Raw genomic sequence first — 24556 nt, forward strand, 5'->3', positions numbered from 1 at the left:
AGGCACAGGGTGTGACTCTTGGGAGTGGTCCTGTGCAGGGCCAGGAGTTGGACTCAATAATCCTTGTGGATCCCTTCCAGCTTAGCATATTCTGTGATTCTGTGAAAATTCAGCTCTCACACATTCCTGTCTTGTCCTGTCCTCAGCAATTAGTGCTTTATCAAAAGGTTAATTCCAGATCTCTTAAGATAGGAAGTCTGAATGTTTTGTCTAAGGATCAAATGGAGACCTCGAAGGGCCAGATAGGTCTAAGGCTGGCTTGCAGCCCTCAGCTGAGGATGGAGAGTCAGTTAGAAAGCTCTCTCCCGTACAGTCCTATCTGTTTCTGCTTGCTGTGATCAACTGTTACAGTTTTGCGAAGTTCAGTACAGATCCAATTTCCAGACAAGTTTCGTGGATTTGCTTGCTCTGGGCAAACACAAGCTATTGGAAGAGCAGCATTTTCAGGAGCTGTTACCACATTCCCAGGACTATTGTCCAGCTGCCCTACTCGGCTACTGCCACCCTTGGAGGGCTGTTTAATCCATTCATCCTTTTCCTCCCAGCTGGGTTAAAAAGTACTTTATAACAAACATGTTTTCCATAGGACCTGGAGGGATTTCACAACAGTGAGATTTCTCTTTTTAAAAAATACTGTAAAAACTGGACGGAACTTTCCGAATGGGGTCAGTGGGTCCCAGTTCCTGCACCGTAAGCCATTAGATCGCGTGTGTGTGTCTGAAATCAGTGTGGAGAAAAGCGACAGCGGGTCGTGCCCGCAAGCGCTTTAATGGAATATCGGGCGGGACAACCTCAGCGATCACAAGAAACAAGCTCCCCGCGACACTAGAACAGGACTCCGCTTATTTATTTACTTGTCCGTGTCAATTTATTTTTATCCAGAGTGGGAACTGCAGAGCTCCCACCCCCAGGCGAACCTCTAAGCCGGACCCAACCCCTACACCAGACCTAAGCCGGTCCTCTGAGGGCGAGGGGGCGGGGCCATGGCGGCGGCCGCGGTCACGTGACTACTCACGCGCATGTGACGGAGCGCCCGACCGCGCGCGGAAGTGACGTCACGCGGCCGGTGCGCAGTTTGTGCGGGGCGGCCCCGCCCCCTCCCGTCCCCGCGGGGCCGCGCACGCACGGCCGCGCCTGCGCACGCGCGTCCGCACGCCCGGGCACGCGCACGCGCACGCGCACGCCCGGCCGCAGCCAGCGCCCGCCGCGCCGCCCGCCCGGAGCCCTCACGGTGAGCGGGGCCGGGGGAGGGAACGGGCAGGGCGGGAGCGGGGCCGGGGCCGGGAGCGGTGAGTGCGGGAGTGGAGCCGGGGCCGCGAGCGGTGAGCGCGGGAGCGGGGCCTCTGGAGGCAGTGCGGAGCCGGCCCGGCCCGCGGGCGGTGCGGGGCGCTCGGGGCCAGGAACGGGGGCACCGGGGCCGCCGCCCCTCAGCCATCCGGGCGGGCCCCGCTCCCTCAGCCCGGCCCAGCGCTGGCGGCAGGCCCGTCCCGCAGCGCTCGGCCCGGCGGGGCCCCCGCGGCGCGGCCCGGCCGTAACAGGTGCCAGGCGGCCCCGGGCAGGGCCCGCGGCGGTCGGTGGTGCCCGGAGCGCGGCGGTGCCGCTGGTCGGTGATCGGTGTCAGCGCACGGCGCCCGGCGGTAGCTCGGTGGAATTGCGGTGGCGTCATGAGGGCACCGCCGGCCGGGCTCGCGGTCGGTGCCGTCGGTGTGTGCGGGGCCGGGAGCGCGACTTGCCCGACAGCTCTGTGCCCCTGAGCGGGGCAGCGGCTCGGGTGCAGTCCCCTGTGTGTCTGCAAAGGGCTGTGAGCCAGAACGGAAAGAGGTACAAACCGGGCCTGCAGTGCTTTTCTAGATCGCTTGGAGCCAAGTAAACACCGCGCGAATGGTGAAATCGGTGCTCTGAGAAAGGTAAAAGTGCGGGTTTGGTGAGGGGAGCACAGAGCTCTGATCGGGAGAAGAGCTGGACTTCATTTGCTCGTAAACGTTGATCGCGGTGTGTGCGTTACCTAATGCGACCAGACTCTCTGTCTGCTCTGGTGTGATTTTACTGTAAGATGTGTAATTGTCAGTGTCATAAAACCTCCACGCTCGTACAACACACACTTTCCAGCCTGTCTGTTTGGGGTGGTAATTACACACTTCAACTTTAAGGTTAAAAAGGAGGGGGAGTTAAGAGGCTTTTCGAAGTTCTCTCTTAGTTGTGAACTTGTGACGGTTTCATGTTATTTCTAAAAGGAATATGGAATAAACTGAAAAGGAAATTTGGCAATAGGTAGACTTTTAAGGTTCTTACAGTGAGGAGTTGATGATTTGGGGACTTGAGATGAGAATATCCACGAACTCAAAGTTTTACAGGAGATGGGAGGATTGGAGATGATAATTCCTATCCCTTGTGCCATAGCAACAACAGAAGTTGTAGGCTTTGAGAAATGCAAAGCATTTTGTTTAATGTTTTCCGTAGGTAGAAGATTTAAAAAAAAAAAAAAAAAGGTTTTGGTAATGTTCTGGGTTTTTTTGAAGAGTAGAGCAATGCAGCAATCACAAGCAGGGTCTTACTATTAAATTTTTTGTATATGTTTTCTTTTTGTGAATGACATATGGAACTGTTGAGTCTTTGACATATAATCATGTTGTGTCTGTCCTTACTGATATTGGGTCCAGGTAGCATTGTGTTAATATGTGTGTACTTTACACACAAAACCGCCCATAACAAACCCCCGGTAAGACAGGTTTACAGATGAGAATTGTGTTCATTAGACAGGACTGAAAAGTCTAAACTGCTCCTTTTTAGTCTTAGAAAAAACACAAAGCATAGAAGGTGATTGCAGCTGACTTATTCTTGTAACATCTTGTAACTCGAGCAGGGGAGTGAGACTTGCTTGGGAATGATGTTTGCAGCTCTGTATTTTACTTTATGTGTGAACTTTGGGCAGTTGTGAATTGTCCTTTTCCAGGCTGTGGTTCTGCACCCTCAGTCTGTGCTGTTACTGTCCAGTCCTGCTCCCTTCCTTGCATTGGAGCCAGTGCTGTCTTGGACATTTGGTGATGTGTCTTGGTTCTCTCAAGCTGGTAGATGGCAGACATAGCAATCCTGTATCCAAAAAAACTCCCACAGATCCCACACTCCTGCCAACCAACTTAGTGAGGGGTCCCAGCACAGGGGTGGGGTTGCTTGCCGGCTGCATGGCAGTTCTGTGTAGGCATTGATTCCAGCTGGCTGCAGCCATGGACTACCATGAACCCGTGCCCTGGACTGAACATGGGATTACCTGCTTCCTGGTAAAATTCAGTGACCTCTTTTGAGGTCTTGGATGCATGGAAGACATTCAGCTATCTGCAAGTGTCAGTGCAGCCTGGGATGCCTTGTCTTGATCTTTAGGAAGCCTTACATGCCTCCTGATACAAGCCCCCTTTTTTAAACTAATTGTGACAGAAGTGCCTGTTATTTGCCCTCGGATTTGCATTAAACAGCCTGTTTTGGTGGCTGAAGTTTTAACAGAAAGTAACTGAGACTTTAATCTTTGTCAGTTATTTGAAGAGCTGAAGTGTCATGAACTGTTTTCTTTGCTACTTAGCAGTGGAAATTACTTCTTTTACATTACAAACTATCAGACACTTGTAAATTTTAGTTCTGTTAAGCTTTGACTGAAAGTCAAACGGGTAGAATGTTACTAAGATGGTAATTAACTTTGTAAGTGGAAACTAGGCTGTTAGTACAGTTTCACAACAAGTGGCATTCTAAAAGTGTTCCAGGGTGGATAGATGTTAAGCACTGCAATGATTTGGTGTGAGTCTGCTTAAGTTCCAAGAAGGAAAGCGTTAATGGACACAGTAGTGTGCTTTAGGCGAGGTACTTGGAGATTCTTCTCCAGTTTTGTGATGGAATTGTCATAAAATGAGCACCAAGTGACATTCAGTAAGTCTTGTTCTCTGTGTTTCTGCACAACTTTGAAAATCAGTGGTAAGAAAATACATCTGTTACCCAGGAACGTGCAGTTTGTCCTGCAGGATTTGCAGTGATCTGTGGAGGTTTGCATGCAAATCTCTCTGACACGGTTTTTAAAAGCAGAATTTCCTAGAAATGTGTGTGTTCCAAATGTAGCAGGAAAAGCTGTGTGCAGAAGAGATCCAAGTGGGAGTGCTAAAGCTTCAGCACTAGCAGCAGTTGGCCTTTGCGCTCAGCTTCCCAAAACGTGGATTTAAGAGGAGGATGATTGTCCTGGTATCTGTACCAAGATGAGATTTAACAGGCCTGATCAAAACTGAGTTTAATTGCCTGGCTTTGGCAGGAGTGAAAGGTGAAGCATTTGCACTTCCCAAGCATCCTTGCATGGTCTTTAATCGGAGCGTCTTTAATAAGTGTGATTGCCTTCATTTCAGCTGAGAGAGTAACTCGTTCACAGTTTGTTTTGTGCAATTTATATACAGATGATGCACAGTAGACACTTATTTGCATATCCATTAACATGAGAATGCTTTGGAGGGACTGCCAACAAAGCAGTTGAAAGGCCCGATTCTTTGGGTTTGCCTTATACCGGTTTCCCAAGTGTTTGATGTGGACTTGGAGCGTTCCAGGGAAGTGGACTGCGAGGTTCCACATTTCAATATAACAGATGCCCTTCCAAGTGAAATTACGGTAAGAGTGGGATGATTGCAACCACTGGGTAATGCTGTATAATTACAGTTACACATGTTGGGTCCTTCAGAGAAGACCCGAAAATAATTAGTTTTGATGAGGAACGATCTGATGTTTTGTCTGAGTTACAAAGACTGTGAGCACTTGGTGTAGGCTGGTGGCTCCTGACTTGTCTGTCAGTGGTGACAGCAGTGGGTGAAAATAAATACCTTTCCAAAAGGTCTGTCCAATGCAAGTTGAATTAATGTGTGTTTGTACACATGTGGAGTTGGAAGTGTGGATACATTTGAAGTGGAAGCAGACATTGTTTCCAGAAGAGGCAGCTTGAGGCTGCAAGTGCCATAGGTTTTTTCCCCTTATTTAAATGGAATTCCTCTCTCTTAATCTGTACTTCGAGATCAAGTCTTGTCTTACCTTTTCTATTCATTTTCTATACCTCTTCAGCTTTGTGTGACTTCTTTAAGTCATCCCCCACAGTGAATGTCCTTGTGTTCTTCTGCAGTCATTGGCTACTAATACTTGTAATAGTTGGGGTTTTTTAATGTATTTTACCTAAATATTCACAGAAGCCCCTTTCTGACTTCCCAGCTGACAGTCCTTTTTCTTCTCATTGCCATTCAGGGTGGTTTGAGAGGGTTACAGGGTCTTCTTTGCTCCTAATTCCTGTAGAGAATACAAGGAGGAGTAGCATATTTGTGGGGATACAGCAGTGTGGGAGAGGGCTGTTTCATTTGTGTGGGAGGGTTTATCCACCTCCTTCATTAAGACTTTTGCCCCATGACTGGGAAATGCTGAAACCGTAGTGAAGCTTGAACCTTTAGTTCAAACACAAAATGTGACATCATCAAATGAGAGGAAAGTGCAGGGAGAAATAATGGGAACAGACTGAAGTGGACTGAAGAAGACTCTCAAGTAAATGAGAGTCCTTTTTCTAGAGAGGGGGTACACTGGAGAAAGTGTGGGAGGACAGAGCAGCCTTGCTACAACAAAATGCTGTCCAGCAAAATACACCTGTTGATTATGGCATAGCAGAGTTAATGCTGCTAAAACTCCACGGGGATTCAGTGAGAAATGGCACTTTAGACTTGAAGTATAGTTTGCTGTAGGACATTTCCAAAGAGATTTGTGTCAAATGGAAATTTTGGATGTGGGTCAGGTGATTGAAACATGCTCTGGGGAACTTTATTCATACTAAGCGATGTAAATGGCAGGTTGTTTGGGTTTTAACTCAGTCTTAGGGGATTCTGTTATCTTGATATGTAATCAAGTATGAATCTGGAGGGAAAAAGGCAATTATGTGTGAGTTAGTATTAATGCAAAGTGGGGGGAAATCCAAAAAACTGGTAAAATCTTGTAATGCTCTTATATCGACTTTGAGTGTTTTGTGAAACCTGATGATAAACTTACTGATAGCACTTACTTTGATTTCTTAATTTTGCACAAATGGCTCTTCTGTTGTGTACTAGGTGCTGCTGAAACTCTTGGCACAGGGCTGGTTTTAGCGTTTATTTAAAAAGCAAACTATTTATGCTTTATAGAGTCACTTACCATAGGTTTATCAGTGCAGCTATATTGATGAATTCCACTTGAATTCCTGCCTTAACGTGTTCTGTAACTAGGGTAACACATGTGGAATTAGACTTTCTTGTTTCCTAAATTTTTTTTTACAAAATTCTATTAAACCAACAGAGTGTTAAGCAGTTTAACGCAGTTTAAGTAAGACAGCTTGAGATGTAGAAGAGTAAGTGACTGAAGTATCAGCTATTAACAGTTAAGAAAGTTTGGTTTCATAGGGTGCCTTTCTGTCTTGATGCTGGAGGCTGTTTGTAGTGAAAACTGGGTGCTTGCAGGAAGAATCACAGAAAATGCTGAGTTGGAAGGGACCCACAAGGATCATAGAAGTCCAGCTCCTGGCCCTGCACAGGATACCCCCAAGAGTCTCACCCTGTGCCTGGGAGCATTGTCCAAACTTCAGTGCTGTCGGGCTTGGTGCCTTGAGCACTTCCCTGGGGAGCCTGTTCCAGTGTCCAGCCACCCTCTGGAGGAAGAATCTTTTTCTACTATCCAACCTAAACCTCCCTTGAGATGTGCTTAATCTTTAAATATATACAGAAAATCAGATGATTGGAGATACTAAGGTTTAAATACTTGGATTTTCTTCTAAAATACCAGAAAAGTAGTTGCAAACAGTAGTCCTGTATGAGCCACTTGAGAAGCATCTTCAATACCATTTTACTTTCTGTGGTGTTTGTGTACAAGGTTCTTTTTAAAACTGGGGGGTTGGTTTTGTTCCTGTGGGTGATGTTGGCTGTAGGTGCTGTTTTGGTGCATGAATGCATCATTCAGAAAGGACTGGACACAACTGCCAGCTTCTCATGGGCTCTGAAGAACTTGGCAGCAAGTAAACAAATAAATAAATGTGGGCTGGCTGTCTAAATGTACAGAGTCTTTTACCACTTCCTTGGGCTGTTGATGGTTGATAATTTAGTGCTGGTAAAGGACTGGAATCCCAGGCTTGAAATGCCAGTAGGAATAGACCATAAGTGTCTCCTTCCCTTGGCAAGAGGCTTCATAAACAAAAGGGGAAGAGGCCAAGATTGATGGATGGTAGATGGACAAGTGACTTATAGATGGAATGAGGGGAGATGTCCAACATAAGTGAACCCCTGCAGTGGGCTGTGGATCTGTGCACCAGGGGGAACTCGGCGTGATGGAAATATTTTGAAAGCATGCTCCACAACAGGGAATGTTTCATTCCTGAGACATTCTCTAGCTGATTGAGGCTTGGGATGCTTTGAAATTTTATTTCTGCAGTGATTCTCTCCTGCTTGTGGCTATGGTTTTAGTGTTGATGAGTAGTGGAATTGCTGCTTTTTCCTCTGTTACTTTTTCTTCCAGTACACTTTCCTAATTTCTAGTTCCACAGTAGTTGCTGAGATTTCAAGTTTTCCCTATACTTAAGTAAATACTGGTTTTCTTTTTCTTTGTTTCCTGTTTCAGTTACTGAAATCATGAATCCTGTGTATAGCCCTGGATCTTCTGGGGTTCCCTATGCAAATGCCAAAGGAATTGGTTATCCAGGTAAGTAACTCTGTTTTCTAACAAATTCTACTGCTCTTTGCTTTCAAGAAGAAATAGTCATTAAAGAATGCCTTCATGCAAATCTGTTTGGGAATTGGGGTGGGGTTGTCTTTAAATTTAAAAAGTGACATTTCAAGAGTGATGTTATTTCTTCTGTTATATTTCTAACTTCAGTATCTCTTCCAAAGCAACTTATTTTAGGAGCTCTAATAATTGCGCCCTGCAAGAAGAGGAGTCAGTCTATTTCTGCTGCTGCTTGACAGGCACTGTTAACCTTTCTATCCTCTAATTCTTGTTCATGCTCATGTTTTATGACTGTCCAAAGCATAGCACAAAGGATGGGACCAAGAAAATGACCAAAAATGGTTTTGTAACACAAATGTATTTCTTGCTTTATCTGTTTCTCATTGACTTCAGGTTTCTCACCAGGGTTTATTTCCCCTCATCTCCTAATGTGTGTGCAAGCAGATTTCATTTCTGATATCTCCATAGTCTAAAAGTTGGATGAGGCAAAATTACATTTGGACAGAGCTTTCCAGGAAGGCCAGAGAGAAGCCTGTGTGCCTCTGGGAGACATTTCAAGCAGCATGTCTTGATGCTGTCTTTTTTTATTTCTGGTGTCTGTGAGATCAGGGAATTTCCATTCTGGGAGAGGCCGGAGGGTCTTTCAGCTCACATTTTATATTCCGTAAAATGTTAAACTTTTTCAGCTTTTACAGCAAAGGATTTTTGTGATTTATTTGGTGTCTATGTTGGGAGGTAGAAATCACTCTCTGCTGTTACTGTTTATATTCTCGGTAGTTGTACTATATTTTCCTACTGGTATTTACTGTTCTTAAATTTGTTTTTCAGCTTAGGTAATGCTCTAGTGGTCATATTTTCCTGTTCTACTTTTCTGTGATCCTCCTTCTAAATACTGGTGCATAAATGAATTCTCCTTATTGCTAACTGTCTCAAAAACATTTTAATTTTATTTTTTGCTTTTCAGATTCCTCAAACTAGTGTACATTTCTTGATTTCTACAGTATTTATAAGGGGAAAACATGAAGTGTGTTGCAATGTTTTTAAGTCTGTTGAGTGACTGGAGTGGTGCAGTAATAAATTGTAAAGCTGATGCTGTGTAACCATAAGTCCTGCAGGATTGTTTTACTCCCTGTAACTGAGTTATAAGGGCTGCAGTGATTTTACAATAAGGCAAGCAGCAGAGGTTTACTAATTATTATAATTGATGCGACAGTTATTTCTATAGTTATAATAGATTGCTTTTTCAGGACTTTCTTTTGCTTTAGGTAAAGATTATTATGAATTATTTAAATATGAAGTTGTATTTTTAGCTCTATTCATTTTCTAAATGCAGATTTATATTAACCAGGGTTTCATTTGTACTTATAACTATTTATACATTGCATTGAAGCTCTTGTTTATACTAAACTAAGTCATACCTTAATTTACTTTGGAAGATATACTATTGAGGATTCATAAATAGCAGTTTAAACAACATTACCACTTCTAATCTTTTATTCTACTGTTGCACATACTAGACTATGTATTGAATTATGTAAGTGCTTTATATTTGTTAGTTTGCATAACTGATATATGTGGAATTGAAGTAGAATTGTTACAGAAGTGCCTTTAATATCATGCTACAAGTTGGTTACTCAAAATTCTCCCTTGCAGGAGTCGGTTCATCAGTTCACACAACTGTGACCCTTAAATTCAGCTTAGTCAATAATGTGTTACACCATTAGTTTACTAAGCTGCCTGGTTCAGGCTTTTAAGATTTTGGGATAAACATAAAGCACATTCTCTAAATGGAAAAGTAGACTTGCATTTTAGGGTTTTTTTTTAAAACTGTTGCATGAGTAAGTCCCCCTTTTTTGCCTCTCCTGATTTAAAAGCTGCAGATTCTCCACTCAGCATCATTGCATTTGCATGGATTGCATGGTAATAGAAAGTAAGGAACACGGCAGTAGGTGGAATGCATTATTGAAAGGCAATGTGTTTCTAAAGCTGTTGCATATTTAATAACAGTTTATATTATACTAGACCTATTTTAGGTTGTTGGATAGGTTTCCACCAGCAAAAAATCAATATTCAAATGTTCTCATGCAGATGGAAGTTCTGTGTAGAAGTTAAAGCTGGTGCTTGTTGTAGTTCCATTTTTCACAAATGACTGTTTCCTGAGCAGCTCAGAGGCTCAACTGTGGAGCTGAAGCTGTGAAGACAGGAAGGAGGACTGGAAGTGTCCTCCTGAAGGTGCAAACCTGTACAAAAGCTTTTCACCAGCAGCTCATGAGTTTGAAAACTGAAGAGCTATTTACACTCTGAAAAGTTGTTGTTACTACTTGGATATGTTATTTTTAACTTTGATTTTTAAGCCTAATGCTTTTCTTAGTCTTATCCATGCTGACCACCCAATAGCAGTGCCAAGTGTATGCCACTTGATATGTTTACAGAGTGTTTACAAAACTAGGTTAGCATATATAGTCCTGAGCTGAGGAATTCTTATTGTTGAGAGTAATTGCTGAGGACTCTGGGATTTATAATGAAATAGAAGCCCTTACAATTGAAATAGTGGTTTAAAACTAGCAGCTTTAAGTCTTAACAGTGGAGATGCAAATGCTAATTGCCTTTTATCTGGAGAAGATGAAATCTTTTTACTTTGATAACAGAATATGGTAGTGACTCCATCTTTCTAAATACAGTCATTACTCGGTTTTATACAGTTTGGAATATGTAAATAAGTTCATGGAAAAATTAATAGCTATGATTAATTCAGAAATTTCACTTACTAAATCTAAGCAAGTTTCATATCTTTCAAGTAACTGGCTTTTGCTAATGCTGTTCTTTGCCTTGTGTTGGAGGCCAGTCTGTCACATTAGTTCAACCCTGGTCATTTTACTCTGGTGTAGAAGTGCTTAACTCTCATTTTGCCAGTGCCTCTGTGAGTCCCTCTGTACTGGTAACTGTCAGGGTGTGCCTGAAATAGGGGAGCTTGTTAGATACCAAGTGTAATAACAAATCCCTGTCAAATTTAACGAGCAGTTTGGACTACTGCTGCTTCGTACTTTCTGCTTGAGATATCACTGGTCTGGAGAGTCAGAGTCACTCTGACTTGGAGGGATTTATTTCTGTGAAAAAGTCCCTTCAGATAAATGCTGTATGTACATCAAATCTTAAAACTCATGCTGGGGGGGGAAGGAATGTAGGATAATCACACAAAACTTTGTTTTCCAGCTAACTTAAGAGCTCCTTGGCCAACAGAGATTTACTGAAACAGGGATGTAAGGGAGAAAGCAGAGGTGTCACAAGTTCTGTTCTCACCTGGCATTCACTTCCAGGTGGCCTGAGAGAAGGGGAGCCCAGTGTTTTAGTTGAGGAGGTGGGATTGAAGACTGGCTGTTTACTTACCTCAGTTAAAATCTGGGTAGACTGTGCAGTCAGTCAAGAAAGTAACTTTGACTTATACTTTCTTCCAGCTGGCTTCCCAATGGGCTATGCAGCAGCTGCTCCTGCCTATTCCCCTAACATGTATCCTGGAGCAAATCCTACCTTCCAAACAGGTATGTGTGGTAGGTATGTTTGAAAGTTGTTGAAAGAATGAGGAAAAGCTGCAGGGGCTCACAGTAATAACACTTGTACTGTGGGATAAGTTTACGTTTGAATATGACTCATAAGGACTCATCTGATAAATTAAAATTTACATAATCTTATCTTAAGTCATAGTGCTTGCACCTTCTGAGAAGAGAACAGCTGAAGTTTTAGCTGTTGTTTCTGTATTTCAGGATGATGCTTGAGGCTTACATTGCATTTCCCTTCACTGCTTCTTTCGTGATTCTACTTGTTTTGCATCTTACTGGTCATTTCCAGATTCTTGTTTTTTCTTCTGTTTGTTGTCCTCAAAATTACTCTTTTTCATCCTTTTCTTAAATCATATCTTTCCCAGTTCAGCATGCTGGTGTCTTTCTGCCCTTAAAATTGTCTTGCACAAACTGATGGTCTGGAAAGCCTGGTTGCTGGGTAAAAGTGTTTTGTCCACAGTGGACACAGGAGAGGCTTTAGGTAACTGCACCTGCATGTGTGTTGGTTAAGAGAAGGGTACCGTGAGAGGCCTAGGAAAAGGGAGATGGAAGAACAGACACAGGAAACAAAGCACTCCAAAGTTATTTTTGTGTAGTCCTGCTTTCACTAATAGAACATGATTTGGATGTGCCAGTCTGTGAAACAAAACAGTAACAGCAGCATTTCATTTCCACGTAAACCAGGAGCATGGATCTGATACAACAGCATTCTCCCTGTGCTTATTTTGTACATGAAGGAATTCCTTACATTGCTTTGTTAATGTAAATCTAGGCCATCCTCAGGAACTCTTCCACTTCCATGTATTATGCCAGTTTTCCAGATATACATGGCACATAACCAGATTTGTCCCTGAGTGCCCTTGTGTTATGGGATAGGGAAGTATACTGCTGGAAATCAGGAGCTCATGTTGTGGAAGTCTGCTTGGTATGGAAGTTCAGTGTTTGTAAAGGATGCATTTCATTAACTACCAGGAGACTCCTGAGGGTGTGGCAGCAATTACCGAGACAAGACAGAGTAGATCTTATGAAATGTTTGCCTGCAGAACCTGTTAAAAGTGTGTAGCTTTCCTTGGAACTGTGCAGTATTCCCGTTAGTACAACCTGTGTCACTGTTCAGTTTGGCACAGTGAGTGCAGACTCACTCCTTTGTCTTGTCTTTGGTTTTGAATTTATGGTAAGGAAATGGATCAGTGTTCTAATAATTAAAAAAAATTTAAAGATCTGTCCCTTGGGTAAGTGTGGCCACTGTGCAAGTGTCATATCTGGGGGTGCATTTGCACTGGACTGCTTCAGAGCTCTTCTGAGAGTGATGTTCAAGGAGAGCAGTTCCCATCAGGGTCTAACTCTTGGCTTGGGCACCAGAGCCCTCTGTGGGCTTTTATTATTGCAAACAGGCTATTCAGTGGCACAGTTAGAGTAACCTTAGTGATGTGTCTGCCTTCTGTGCTCCACTGCATGTACCCTGCAGCTGTGCTGAGGAGTAGCTGTGGGGTTCGATCCCAGGATCAGATAACTGAAAGGTGCTTCCACACTTAATGCATGTTGCAGTTTGCAAATCCTGCCACAGGAAGATGAACATAAGCTGCATGGAATGAATTTACCAAATCATGAGACTAATCTTTTTCCCCAATTGATTGTTTTTTAGCTCTCTGTTAGTTATGTTGTAATAGAAATTTATGGTTTCTGGGACAGATTTTTGACTTCAGTGTTAGACTTAATCATGCTGTAATATTAGTTTGCACTGATTAATCTTTACTATATAGCATGAGATATATTCCAAGTCAGAAAATACTGCTTTTTCACACAAAAGTGAAAAAGTTCTAAGATGTATAGAAGTTAGATACCATCTTTGAATGTCCTTAATTTTTAAAAAACCTGGTACTATTAGAGTCTTTATTGCTGTTGAATGGAAAATAAGGTTTTATTTCAGAACTAAGAATAGCTTTAATTTTTGGCTACTCTTTAAGCTGTGAACCAAAGTTCAAAATCTACAGACCCTTTAATTCAGGAAGATAACTTGAAGTACTTTGTCCTAACAGCTGGGATTTTTTTATGCCTTTTTTAACCTTTCTGATGTAACTGCTTGTTTGTAGAATCAAAGCTTTTGTAAATCATATTATGCAGCAGTATTTGAATGTACCACTGCTGTACAGAAAAGGGACTTTTTTACAGGTAACTGTCTTAAATGACTGTAGTTTTGAATAATCATGTTAAGGTCTTTGCCCCATATAAGAGAGACAAAATAAATATCTCTTGTGCAGAATTAACCACCTTGCAAGAATGAAAAAGAAATTGCCTGTGGGTTTTTAGAATGAGAGTAGGCTTCACTGAGGACATAGTTGTAGTTCAGTAATGATGCTTCATGTTCAGCATTTTGTAGCTGTGGTTTCCACCACAAATAGTTCCCTATACTAATGGAAGTTACTTCCTCAGCATGTGCTATTTGTGAAATACTTAAGATCTCTAAAAACAACAGAGAGTGCTGTGGTGTAGCTTTCTTTAAAGGTGATAAGTTCTGTTAAAGAAGTAAACCTATTTCTTTATTAGCTAAACAGCTTTGAGTTTGAAGGGTGGAATGAAATTGCAAAGAAACTCAGACTTCTGCTAAAAGAATGGAGGTCATCTGTCATCGTGCTGTCTGCACAGACTGATTTTTGACAGCACAAATGCCAGCATTCTCTCTGCTGTATGACTTCAGATCTGTTCTCTGTGTTGAAGTCAGCACATTCTAGACAGTTTTTCAAGTCAACCTAATCTCTACTCCAATAGTCTCTTTTTTTTTCTATAATTACCGAGTGTCTGTTCATCCTTGGTAGTAGTTTGTACAGTTCCAACTCGATGGGAGTAGTGCCTGTGGATGTTGTGTTTTCTGGTGTGGTGGATCTGCATGAGACCCAAGATCTTTTCACAATAGCCCAGACTAGTATGGCCTTTCGTGTTTATTTTAGCCAGTTCAGAAAATGCCAGAAAACAAATACAAACAAATGTAGGGGGAAATAGAGGTTGCAGACTGTGTGTCTCTGTTCTCTGACAATCCATCTTGAGCTCTTTGGATGATTCGGGCTTTCGACATTCCTGTTCTTATGCTGTATCATCTCCTACAGAAGGTGACTGCAGGTTAGTCAAGTGTTACTGTGTTTTGCCAGGACGATTTGGGGAGTGTTGAGAGTTGAGTGATACTAATATGTGCCAAGTCCTCCTGTGTAAGGATGCTGCCTAATGTGCCCAATCCAAATATTTAATAACGTTACTACCAAAATGCACTTTTTGCCCTCTAGTCATAGATTTGAAAAGTAAGTGATGCAAATATACAGTTAACTTTTCATGCTTAGTTGACACAGTCAAAGGCTATTTCCAGTTACTGTTACCAGTATTAGGTGAATGATTAAACTTGCATATTGAGACCAGCTTACTGAGTCCTCACATGAAGGTTATGGCATTGGGAAATAAAAGAATTGTTGCCCTAACTTCAGGAAGCCGTGCACTGCCCCGTGTTTCCCAGGGTTTTGATGCAGATTTGCCTTTGTTTCAGGTTATACACCAGGTACCCCATACAAAGTCTCCTGTTCACCCACCAGTGGAGCAGTGCCACCGTATTCCTCGTCACCGAATCCCTACCAGACTGCTGTGTACCCAGTCAGAAGTGCCTACCCACAGCAGAATCCATATGCACAGGTACACAGGCAGATCCAAAAAAATGTCACTTTGGGTGGTGCTTTGTGTTCCCTGTAATACCTGTGTGAACTCGTAACCTTTCATCACATTCATTTCTTTGTGCATGGAGAGAATCTTCAGCTGCCTGCAGTAAGAATTCTTAACACAGTCATTTACAGAGTGTGTGTGCAGTTTTATATTCTCTCTTGCACTTACTGATAATGTGGCCTGTCCTTGAAGAGACACTAGATTAAGTAGTTTTCAAAATGTGTGCTGGATGTTATAACTACCAATATCCTGATTTCATTTCATCAAAAATTGTCATAAAGTTGCATTAATTTTTTTTAACAAGTTCTGTGGTAATTCAGGGACTTACCAAAGTCTCATGCTAAGCAAGCTGTTGAAAGCTATAAGAAAAGATAGGATTAAGACACTTCAGTAAACATGATATTTTGGGGGAAAGTTGACCCTCTTTGCATGGTGGAAACCTGCCTGGCATGTGAGCAGTAGTTGAAGGGAATTCATAACCACGTTAACAAGTTTTATCCAGTCTGCCTGGTGTATTTGGATTTGTCAAAAATCTTTGGTTCTTTAACTAAGAGCAGCTGAATAAAAAGTTGTGAAAGATTGAGAAAAGTTCTGTCATGGATTAATATATGAAAGGAGACAAAATGAAGAGAATGAATGACAAATCACTCCTTGCTGTGGAAAGTACAGTCAGCATCGGAGTTCTACAAAGGTCCCTATCTTGAATGTTACCCTAAACGCCTTAAAAATGGATAAAATGTTAAAAATTTTGCAAGTGAAACACAGTTGAAATAGTTAAAAAGAATGTTTTGGCTTCTGCTCTGTAAATGCATTGCATCTTTAGACTAATACTTTTATTTTATGATACTTTCATGAAAGAAGATACCACTTATCTTCCCCAACAGATACACTGTAATTACTTAATGTGTACTGGTTTTTTCTCCAACAGCAAGGCACTTACTACACACAGCCTTTATATGCAGCACCACCCCACGTAATTCACCACACCACAGTCGTGCAGCCCAATGGAATGCCAGCAACCATGTATCCTGCTCCGATCCCCCCACCCCGAGGGAACGGGGTGACCATGGGCATGGTGGCTGGGACGACTATGGCAATGTCAGCAGGTTTGTGCACTCGCCACCCTCCTTGTTTCTCGGTGGGGCTCTGCTTTCAGTTCCAGGTGGAACACGACTGCGTTACACAAACGTGATGCCACAGGTGTGCTTGGCACAGTCCTGAAACTGTGTAACTCAGTGTGTCTTCAGAGCGAGTCCAGCTAGTTCAGTGATGCTTTGATCACCTCCAAGGATGGAGGTATTGCATCCTCTTTTCAGATGTCAGTGTTATGGGGTGGTAGTTTTTCTTCATATCTGTATGGAATTTCACTTACTCTTGCATCCTTTGCTTCTCATCTTACCAGTGTTAAGAGTCTGACTTCCTCTCCCCAGTGCATATCTCACTGCCAGTTGAAAGCAGCAGCCTCTTAAGGCTGAGGAAAATGTAGTGTCACAGACCTTCCTTGTCTGTTCAGGTACAACACTTCATGTGTTTGCACTACCTGCTGGTCCTCTGTGTCATGGGCAATGGTTAAGGATGTCTACTTCCTATTGGCACAGTCTGTTGGTGGTAGTGTTTGGAGAAAATGTTGTTTCACCAGTAATGCAGTCTCATCTGTGAGTGTTTACTGAGGAGGTGTCATGCTTTGTTACTCAGTAGGTGGTTAACTCACGAAGAAACGTCCACATTCACTCAAAGGATGCTCAATTTAGTAATCCAAAAAACAAGAGCCATGAGTTTATTTCAAGATTCTGGTTTTTATTGTGTCAAATCTGTAATTTAATTTGAGAAACCTCAAAAATAGAGGAGTTAGGTATTACAAACTGAACTAACATTGAAGTTTTGTTCGTGGGCAAACTGGTCCCAGGTGTTTGTTAATGGTTCTGCAAAGTGCTGTAGAGTAAGTCTGTTGACCCTGCTCTCTTAGGCTGCTTGTTTCTGAAGCCTCTTAATCTGTAAAAACCTGTAATGCAAACAAGAACTAATTTATTCTGGTTTTTCAGTCAAGTTGTCTCTGCCATCAGATATTCTTACGGCACCTAAAGGCTGCTGTGGGAGAGTCTTGCAGTGAATAATACTTACATTGCAGGGTTTTTGCTAGAGCTGTTTTTGAGTAATGGGTATCTGTGTTACACTGGATTAAACATCCATGGGGCTAAAATGACCCCCTTGCATAAAGGTTTGAAGGAAGATCGGAGCTGGAGTGCAAAATGAGGTAATTTTAAAGATGAGCAAGCTGTAATTGTTTTTAAAATTAAATCTTTTTTTTTTCTCTCCTTCCCTTTTTGTTTGAGTTTTTTTCTTTTTTTTTTTTCTCTCAACTAGAATTTGTGCTTACTGAAAACTGTTCTCTTCATTCTAGGTACTTTGTTGACAACTCATTCCCCAACTCCAGTAGCCCCTCATCCAGTTACTATGCCCACGTATCGGGCTCCAGGAACACCAACCTATAGTTATGTGCCCCCGCAGTGGTGATCATCCTGGCAGTCAGTGTAAGTTACTGATTTAGATTGAAACCACTTAATCTTTCTTACAATGACAGCATTGCAGGTTCTTTGGGGGAGAGTCTCCAGAAGGTAAGCAGTCTGGGATGCTTTTACAGTGTTCTAATTGACTAGGAATACACAAAAATTACTGTTTATTTACTAGCTGTTCCTTGCAAAGTGCAGCTTTGTACTTTGTACTTCTGTACCTTGTACTAATGGGCTTTTTCAGTGGTCTGTTTCTTCACAAATCATGAATCATTTTCGTGGTTCTTGTTTGTTGAATATGAAAGAATGAGTCTCAAGTTTGCCTTCTTAAAATACATCTGGAATTAAATGTATTCAGTGTTTTGGAATCATTGGTAATTGTTGAATTCAGCAGTACTTGTGATACCTGAATGAAACAATGTGTGTGACTTTAAAGTCTTATTTTTGGTTGGCTAAATATGTAGGCAAGGCAAGTGTTTTACCTTGCTCTGAGGGTGAATCTTTCTCACAAACTGCTGAAACAAATAAACAATCTTGAGATAATTTCATATATTCATTCTGTTTCAGGTAAGTATCAGTGCATACTTCTTGCAGTCAGCATGGAAAAAGAGTTTTTTAGTGTGAACCAAAATTTAGATAATGGATTTCAAGAAAAGGAGTTTAATTTTGAAATCTGCTATAAAGTGGGATGTAATTTGGGGGTGTAATCAGTGTCAAAATGACACAAAGCCTAATGTTTTTGTGATACATATTTCTCTTTCTGGTTTGTTTGGTTATTTTTAGCATAAGTTGAAAGGAGCTTCATTTGAATTAATGACTTGCCAGACCAACTGAACTTGAAATTTTCACTTTTAGTCCATTTAGTTTATGACGAAAGTTAACTTTGTTTTAACTTGCTCTGGATTTCTATTTCAGCAGTTAGAAATACAGAGTTCTGTGATGACAGGTGACTATTCCCTTTGAGTTAGAAATGTAGCAGCCATTTCTCATTTTGCTGTGATGCTGCATGGAAGTCTGCACATCTGAAATGTTTCACAGAGTATTTCAGCCAAGGACATTGTATTACATGAGCGTAAAAAGTGAGTTTGCTGGGAGTAAACTCATGACTGATGGTAATGAAATTTAGCACAAAATACCTCTTTAATATTGCACTTCTACTCCAAACAAAAGTCAGTGATGACAGGAAGCTGGAATGGACATGCCAAAAGAAAATCCTATAGTCAGTTCTAAGGCAGAAGCCTCTCCATGTCAGTTGACAGGATAAGTGCCGGGGTAACATTATGTAGCACTTAACATTTGTTGTGTGTGTGTATCAGTGTGGTGCATACAATGTTAGAATGTTCTGCCACACTCAAAGAGTATTTCACCTAATTGAGAGTATTTCCCACTCTTTTCCCCCTCTTAATGTAGGTTTGAAGATGGGAGATATGCAATCAAGAAATTGAGGTTTAAAAGTTGGTGCTGAAGCCCTCATGCCTCCAACCAGGACTTTCCTTCTGAATGCTTTCAACACTTGGCTAAACACTACTAATTCCTGATCACTGAAGATTTTCCAGTGCTGCATATCTTACATCTTGGAACTCCAGCAGTTAGTCTTAAAGCAAATCCTGTTTTGTGGACTGTCTTGCAATTTTTTAGCTAATTATAACGATAAAAAGGGAGTATAAATTTATTCTGATCCATATCTAGTTGAATGCATGTTAAAACACAAAAACAAAGCTTGCTCAATCTACCTGCAGTGACTGATGCAAAAACCATCATATGCAAATCCAAAGGAACCGAAAAGTATTTTACAACTTGTATCACTAATGCACTGTTGTAATGTATGCGGGGTCTGAAAAGGTAGAATCATGAAAGTGAGTTTCTTTCTGGAATACCATAACATACATTAGATAAGTGCTTCAGCCTTTTTCAGGTTGATGGAGTTGCCAGTTTAAAAGGGGCATATTTTTATTTAAGTGATGTGTTCTTTTCGAATTCAGCTACTAAATTGGAGTGACTGGAAAATGAGTCAGACAAGCTGTAGAAATCCCGCACACAATTAGTTTACTTCATACCTTTTCATTTTCATGATATGAATTCAGTGTTATACAGATGTTCTTAGGATCAGAATGAAATGACAGAGGTAATGCTGTGTGTGCCAGTAAATAAGGCAAACTTCCTTGAGGCAAAACTGGCTCTTAGGAATAGTAGGAGGTGATATCACCTGCATAAAGAATTGCATGTCCTGGGGAGATTTCTATCCAGTACTATCTTTCATACGATGCAAGATGTGTCAAAGTGAGACTGCCACACAGATTGATAGAAAACACTTTCTTTTAGTTCTCAGTTGAGGAAATCCGTGCTGTTTTTCCTAAAGAATGTTGTAGTCAGTTGAAAATGTATGTGCAGCTGATCCAGCTTGCTTTCTGGAAACTTAAGAAGTGCGAGGGCTTTCTGCAGCAAACAGAGTTCAGCTGCATGTTACTCTGAGGAAAGCTTGTGTGCCTGATGAGTATGTTAAAGGGGAACAAATCATTTTAACGCAATTTCCTTATTAGCTACTTGCAGTATGGACTATGGATACTCTGTAGTAGGGCTGCCAGAGGTTTCAAAAAGCAGTTCTTTTTTTTTTTTTTTTCTGAAAGTATTCGTAATTGGAATAGGAGCCACATGTTGGTTACAGCATTTTTACGTGTTTTCTTAGTATTTTTTTTTACTTCCTAAATTGCACTTGGAAGCACGTAAAATAAGACTGAACTGCAGATTAGCATTTCATTGCAGTGAGTCATTTGTGATATTCTTTCTTGCAACTTCAATTTTTAAAGTACCTCAAAGCAAATGCTGTGGGCATAAAGGGCTAGCCTTGGAACCCATTTGTATACCAAAATCGTTATGGGAGAGATTTTAAATTTTTAAATTTGAATATTGCACATTAAAATCGAGGTTTTTCTAAAACCTGCTTGACTTACAATTCCAGAAAGATGTAATTTTCTTTTTTTTTTTCTTTTTTTGATACATTCTGCCTACAATAAATTATGCAGTAAATGGTTATAAAATGTTGTTCCCTTTTAAGCATTTACACCGAGATATATCAGGCTGTATTGTTCCCTTAGGTAAACTTCCATTCAGAATTAAATTTTTTGAAGTTGTGTATCTAGTTACGCTTTGTTTTGGGGTGTTCTGCTCCTGTACAGACTCGGCAGCTGCTTCGGGGCAGCATCAGTGCTGATTTAATGCTGCCATCCCAGTACTCTGCCCTGGTGGGAGGCTTGTGTACCTTCGTACCCCATTGGTGGTTAGAGCCTTCAGTAACTTTATTTTTTACAGTAAGCACTCTCTGTATTTTGTACCCCCCCTTTTTTTTTTTAATAAAGTTTAGGTTTATTTTGCATGAATCACTGTCAGTGGATGGCCCCCTTATTTCTAATGCCTTGAACATAACTATGTTGTTAGAATAAGTACTTTAAACCTTATTCGTGAGCACTTACTGCAGCTTAGGGATTTCCATATGTTTTTTATATGGAGCAGAAAATTACCCAAGACAAACTTAGTTGAACCTGTAGTGCTTTGTTCAAGTCTGTTTAACAATTCCATTTATGTAGTAGTGTGCAACTTTGATTAGTGAGGTGTGGCAGAGCACAATGAGCATTAACACAGGGCACTTGTCCTGAGCGTGGTTTTAACCAGGAGCTGAGGTCTGGAGCAGGGCTGTGTTGGGGAGGAGCTGGGAAGGCCAAGCTGAAAGCTTTGCTGTCTCCCGTCTCATCACCATAAACTGAAGCTTTGAAAATCATAGGAGAGAACTTCCATAAATGCTGCAATAGAGAAATAGTTGAGAAATGGATATAACTTCCTGTATATTTGCTCTAACTTCAGATTCCTAAATGTCATCTTGGAATTGGTCTCCATATAGTATTCCATAACATTTAGGCAGTCTCACTTACTTGAGCACTTTTTTTTCTAAGTTGCATTATGGGATTCATCCAGGAGGGAGAAACTGTACCTTTTCCAAAGGTACTACACCTTCCAGTTCTGAGCGATTCTGATCTGCTGGGAGGCTGGAGCGTGTCTCCAGGAGTTGTTATGAAAAGTAACCAAAAGCACAGTGCAGGGGGACGGGGGAATATGTGTATATATAACTATCTTAATGGTATTTTGTTGCAAATAGTAGAAAGCATGGATATAAAACTGCAGCAGGGGAAACTGTACATCATTAAATAGGCGTTTACACAGTGAGGGTCTTACGAAACATTCTCTCCTGCTTTTTATATAACATTCCCTATTTAGAATTCCTTTATAAATGAATACGCAGTATGTGTTTGCACAAGAGCTCCTCAGCAAGTGAAAAGAGCTAGTGCAGTAGAGACATTTCAGATCAAGCTTCTCTTTAAAAAAAAAGAAAAAAAACCAAAAAAAACACACAAAAAAACTTTTATGGCAGCTTTATATGATTAAAAAAAAAAGTACTACTATAAACCTGGAACTGAAAATAACTTGCAGCAATAACAAAGAGAAGTCCAAGAAAGATTTTTCTTTTTTTTTGGTTAAAATTCAAATTTCAAGTGTCGAGTTCAGATAAAGTATTTTTAAAAAACTGAGGTATTCCCTATGTCAGTAACAACTGATGAAAATGTCTTTTAAATGTAGCAGCAGCAAAATAAAAGTGGCTAATAATTGGCACCAAAAACATGTAGCCCTAGTCAGTGGCATGGTGGTTAACTAAACACTAGGAAGGAAAAGAGAGAACCTACAATTAGATGTTGCTTATGCTTGTTGTAACCATCTCCTGTTTGAAGTTTCTAGGAGACATGCAGGAATGCTGTTCAAGAAAGCTTCTTTTTGAGTGTACTATGCAAGTTAAATGCTTAGATGCAGTGGTAGACAAAAAAAGTCCTTTATTTTAGTTGAAGTTCTTCCTCGTATTGCTTCATCCACTGAAAAAAACAACAAACAAAAACCAGAACCAAACCACCACCTGTCAGTACCACCGTGTCTTAGTGTTGTCAGAAAATAGCTGATGGTGCAGAGCTGTATACCAGGGTACTCAGCATTGACTGCTCTCCATGGAGCGTTCTGGCTTCACTGCTCCTTGGGTAGTAAGCAAGAGATGGTCAGGATTGTCTTGGAATCACTCCCCAGTGCTTCAGCACAGTATTACACACTTGTTCATTTGGGTTTTGCTTGAATAGGTGAGCACAGCAATCCAGTACCACCACCTAAGTAGGCTTAAACTCATCCCAGGAGTAGTAACTACCGTGTGTGTGAAACCTTCCATCTTAGGATCGTGAGCAATAGTGATGCTTCGGCTGGAGCTGGAGGGAAAGGACGGACGCGGGGGCTGTGCCTGGCCTGTGGTGCCTGGGCTGTGCTCTGTGCCCAGCCTGTGGTGCCCCTGGTCTGTGTCTGGCCTGTGGTGCCCCAGTCTGTGCCCGGGCTGTGCTCTGTGCCTGGCCTGTGGTGCCCCAGTCTGTGCCCGGGCTGTGGTGCCCCTGGTCTGTGCCCGGGCTGTGGTGCCCCTGGTCTGTGCCTGGCCTGTGGTGCCCCAGTCTGTGCCCGGGCTGTGGTGCCCCTGGTCTGTGCCCGGGCTGTGGTGCCCCTGGTCTGTGCCTGTTCATGGGAACAGGCCCGGTCACCCCAGGCCTCTCCAGCAGGTGTCAGGCGGGAGCCCCAGCCCCGTGTCCCGGCGGTTGTGAACGCTGGAACAGACACGGCGAGTTCAGCTCATTCACATTGTTCTCATTACTAAGTGTCAGCTTTCTAATCCTGTATCGTGTCAGCTCGAAGGGTCGTGCAGAGCCCTCAGACGTGAGGAGGTGCAGTGCTGCTTAGCAGGAGCTCCTGCAGCAGGGAAGGGCAGTTTGTGCATCAGGGCTCGCCAAGAGCCGAGTTGGTTCTGAGCTCTCCTCCGAAGGAGCGAGGCCTCGGCAGGCTGTGCACCTCTGGTCAGGGGTGCTGAGGGGGAATAAGGGCTGGTTTGTAGACTGAAGAGAGGGAAAAGGAACAGTGCTTATCTGGGGACAAGGAAACCTTTTCTTGTGTGGGTTGCATATAACACTGAAACATCTGAATTTCATGCGTAGTAAGGGTCCATTTGTGATTTGTAAAATTTATGGGCTCTGAAGTTAAACCATCAAGAAAGTGAACATGACTTTTCTAAACTGGTTGTGACTTTTGGGCACTTAGCAGGCAAACTGGGAAAGCTTTTTTAGCTGGCTGCTGTACAGATTTGTTTTAAGTAGAAGGGATTTGTTAGTGGGTTTTTTTTAATTGTAATGCTATTATTGGCTGCCCTCCTGTCCAAGATTTAAAAAAGTGAGTGCATGCAATGGAAGTACAAGAGGCCCCAGTAATAGTTCTCCATGTTTGTTATGAAATAGACACAGGTTTCCTTTTTATGACTTTTTTTAAAACTGTCTTAGGAACAGTTGTATTGGTACTTTTTTTTTAAGTTTAGGTCAATGTTGTCTTCCAGAATAAGTTTTAAGGCATCACTCACTCCTGCATTGAACTATTGCATCAACACAAAGAGTGGAGATTCCATTCTGAGCCAGTTCAATTGTGAAAATTCATACTTTTTTTATTTTTTATGCAATTCAATGAGTAGATGAGCTCAGATTTAAATTCTTAAAAGCACGTTTATTGTAACAAGAATTGTTATGTATTAATACTTCAGTTTTCAATAAAGATTGACTTGTGTTGCTTATTGTGGTTTTTTTTTTTTCCTACTGTCTTTGCTGACATCCTTCCAGAAAAGATTCTGTTGCTGGAGAGCAGAATGGTATGTTTAAACTCTTTAAGCTGGTGAAATATGATAATTAACATTGAAATGGGTTAAGTGACTTTTCTCAGTAAGGTTTCTTAATGGCAGCAAAACACAGAGGTAAAGGCTCCCCAGTGGGGAAGAAGCTGCCCTAAGTTGCCCTGTCTGAGAGTATGGTAATGATGTGCAACCCTGCCTTGTTCCCTTTTGAGGCATTTCTTACTTTTGAGAGTTTTCTTACTTTATTTTACAGTTTATAACAAAGGAAATGGAACAGATGTAAAATTTGACAATACTTCAGCTTC

General features: G+C 41.7%; 1 protein-coding gene across 2 annotated transcripts; it reads left to right on the forward strand.

Moving 5' to 3' along the window:
• The first annotated feature begins 1113 nt into the window (after positions 1-1113).
• FAM168B (family with sequence similarity 168 member B) lies at positions 1114-24194 on the forward strand. 2 transcript variants are annotated; one of them, XM_051781565.1, is made up of 8 exons: positions 1114-1231; positions 7636-7716; positions 11196-11279; positions 14830-14972; positions 15928-16105; positions 17401-17530; positions 18920-22874; positions 22914-24194. In XM_051781565.1, exons 2-6 carry the CDS (start codon positions 7647-7649, stop codon positions 17511-17513), a joined length of 588 nt encoding a protein of 195 aa, XP_051637525.1. In that variant the 5' UTR covers positions 1114-1231; positions 7636-7646; the 3' UTR covers positions 17514-17530; positions 18920-22874; positions 22914-24194. The 2 variants fall into 2 exon arrangements, with proteins under 2 accessions (XP_051637525.1, XP_051637526.1); XM_051781566.1 differs by lacking the exon at positions 1114-1231 and adding an exon at positions 1660-1907.
• Positions 24195-24556: the final 362 nt, after the last annotated feature.

The sequence above is a fragment of the Manacus candei genome, unplaced genomic scaffold (assembly GCF_025592945.1).
Source record: "Manacus candei isolate 608988 ecotype Guabito, Panama unplaced genomic scaffold, ASM2559294v1 h1tg000015l, whole genome shotgun sequence".
Lineage (NCBI taxonomy): Eukaryota > Metazoa > Chordata > Aves > Passeriformes > Pipridae > Manacus > Manacus candei.

Bases quoted from the DNA above. Each gene is read 5' to 3' on its own strand.
- FAM168B (XM_051781565.1), top strand. From the start codon at position 7,647: ATGAATCCTGTGTATAGCCCTGGATCTTCTGGGGTTCCCTATGCAAAT. The intron at 7,717-11,195 runs GTAAGTAACTCT...ACTTTCTTCCAG, and splicing joins CAAAGGAATTGGTTATCCAG to CTGGCTTCCCAATGGGCTAT. The intron at 14,973-15,927 runs GTACACAGGCAG...TTTCTCCAACAG, and splicing joins AGCAGAATCCATATGCACAG to CAAGGCACTTACTACACACA.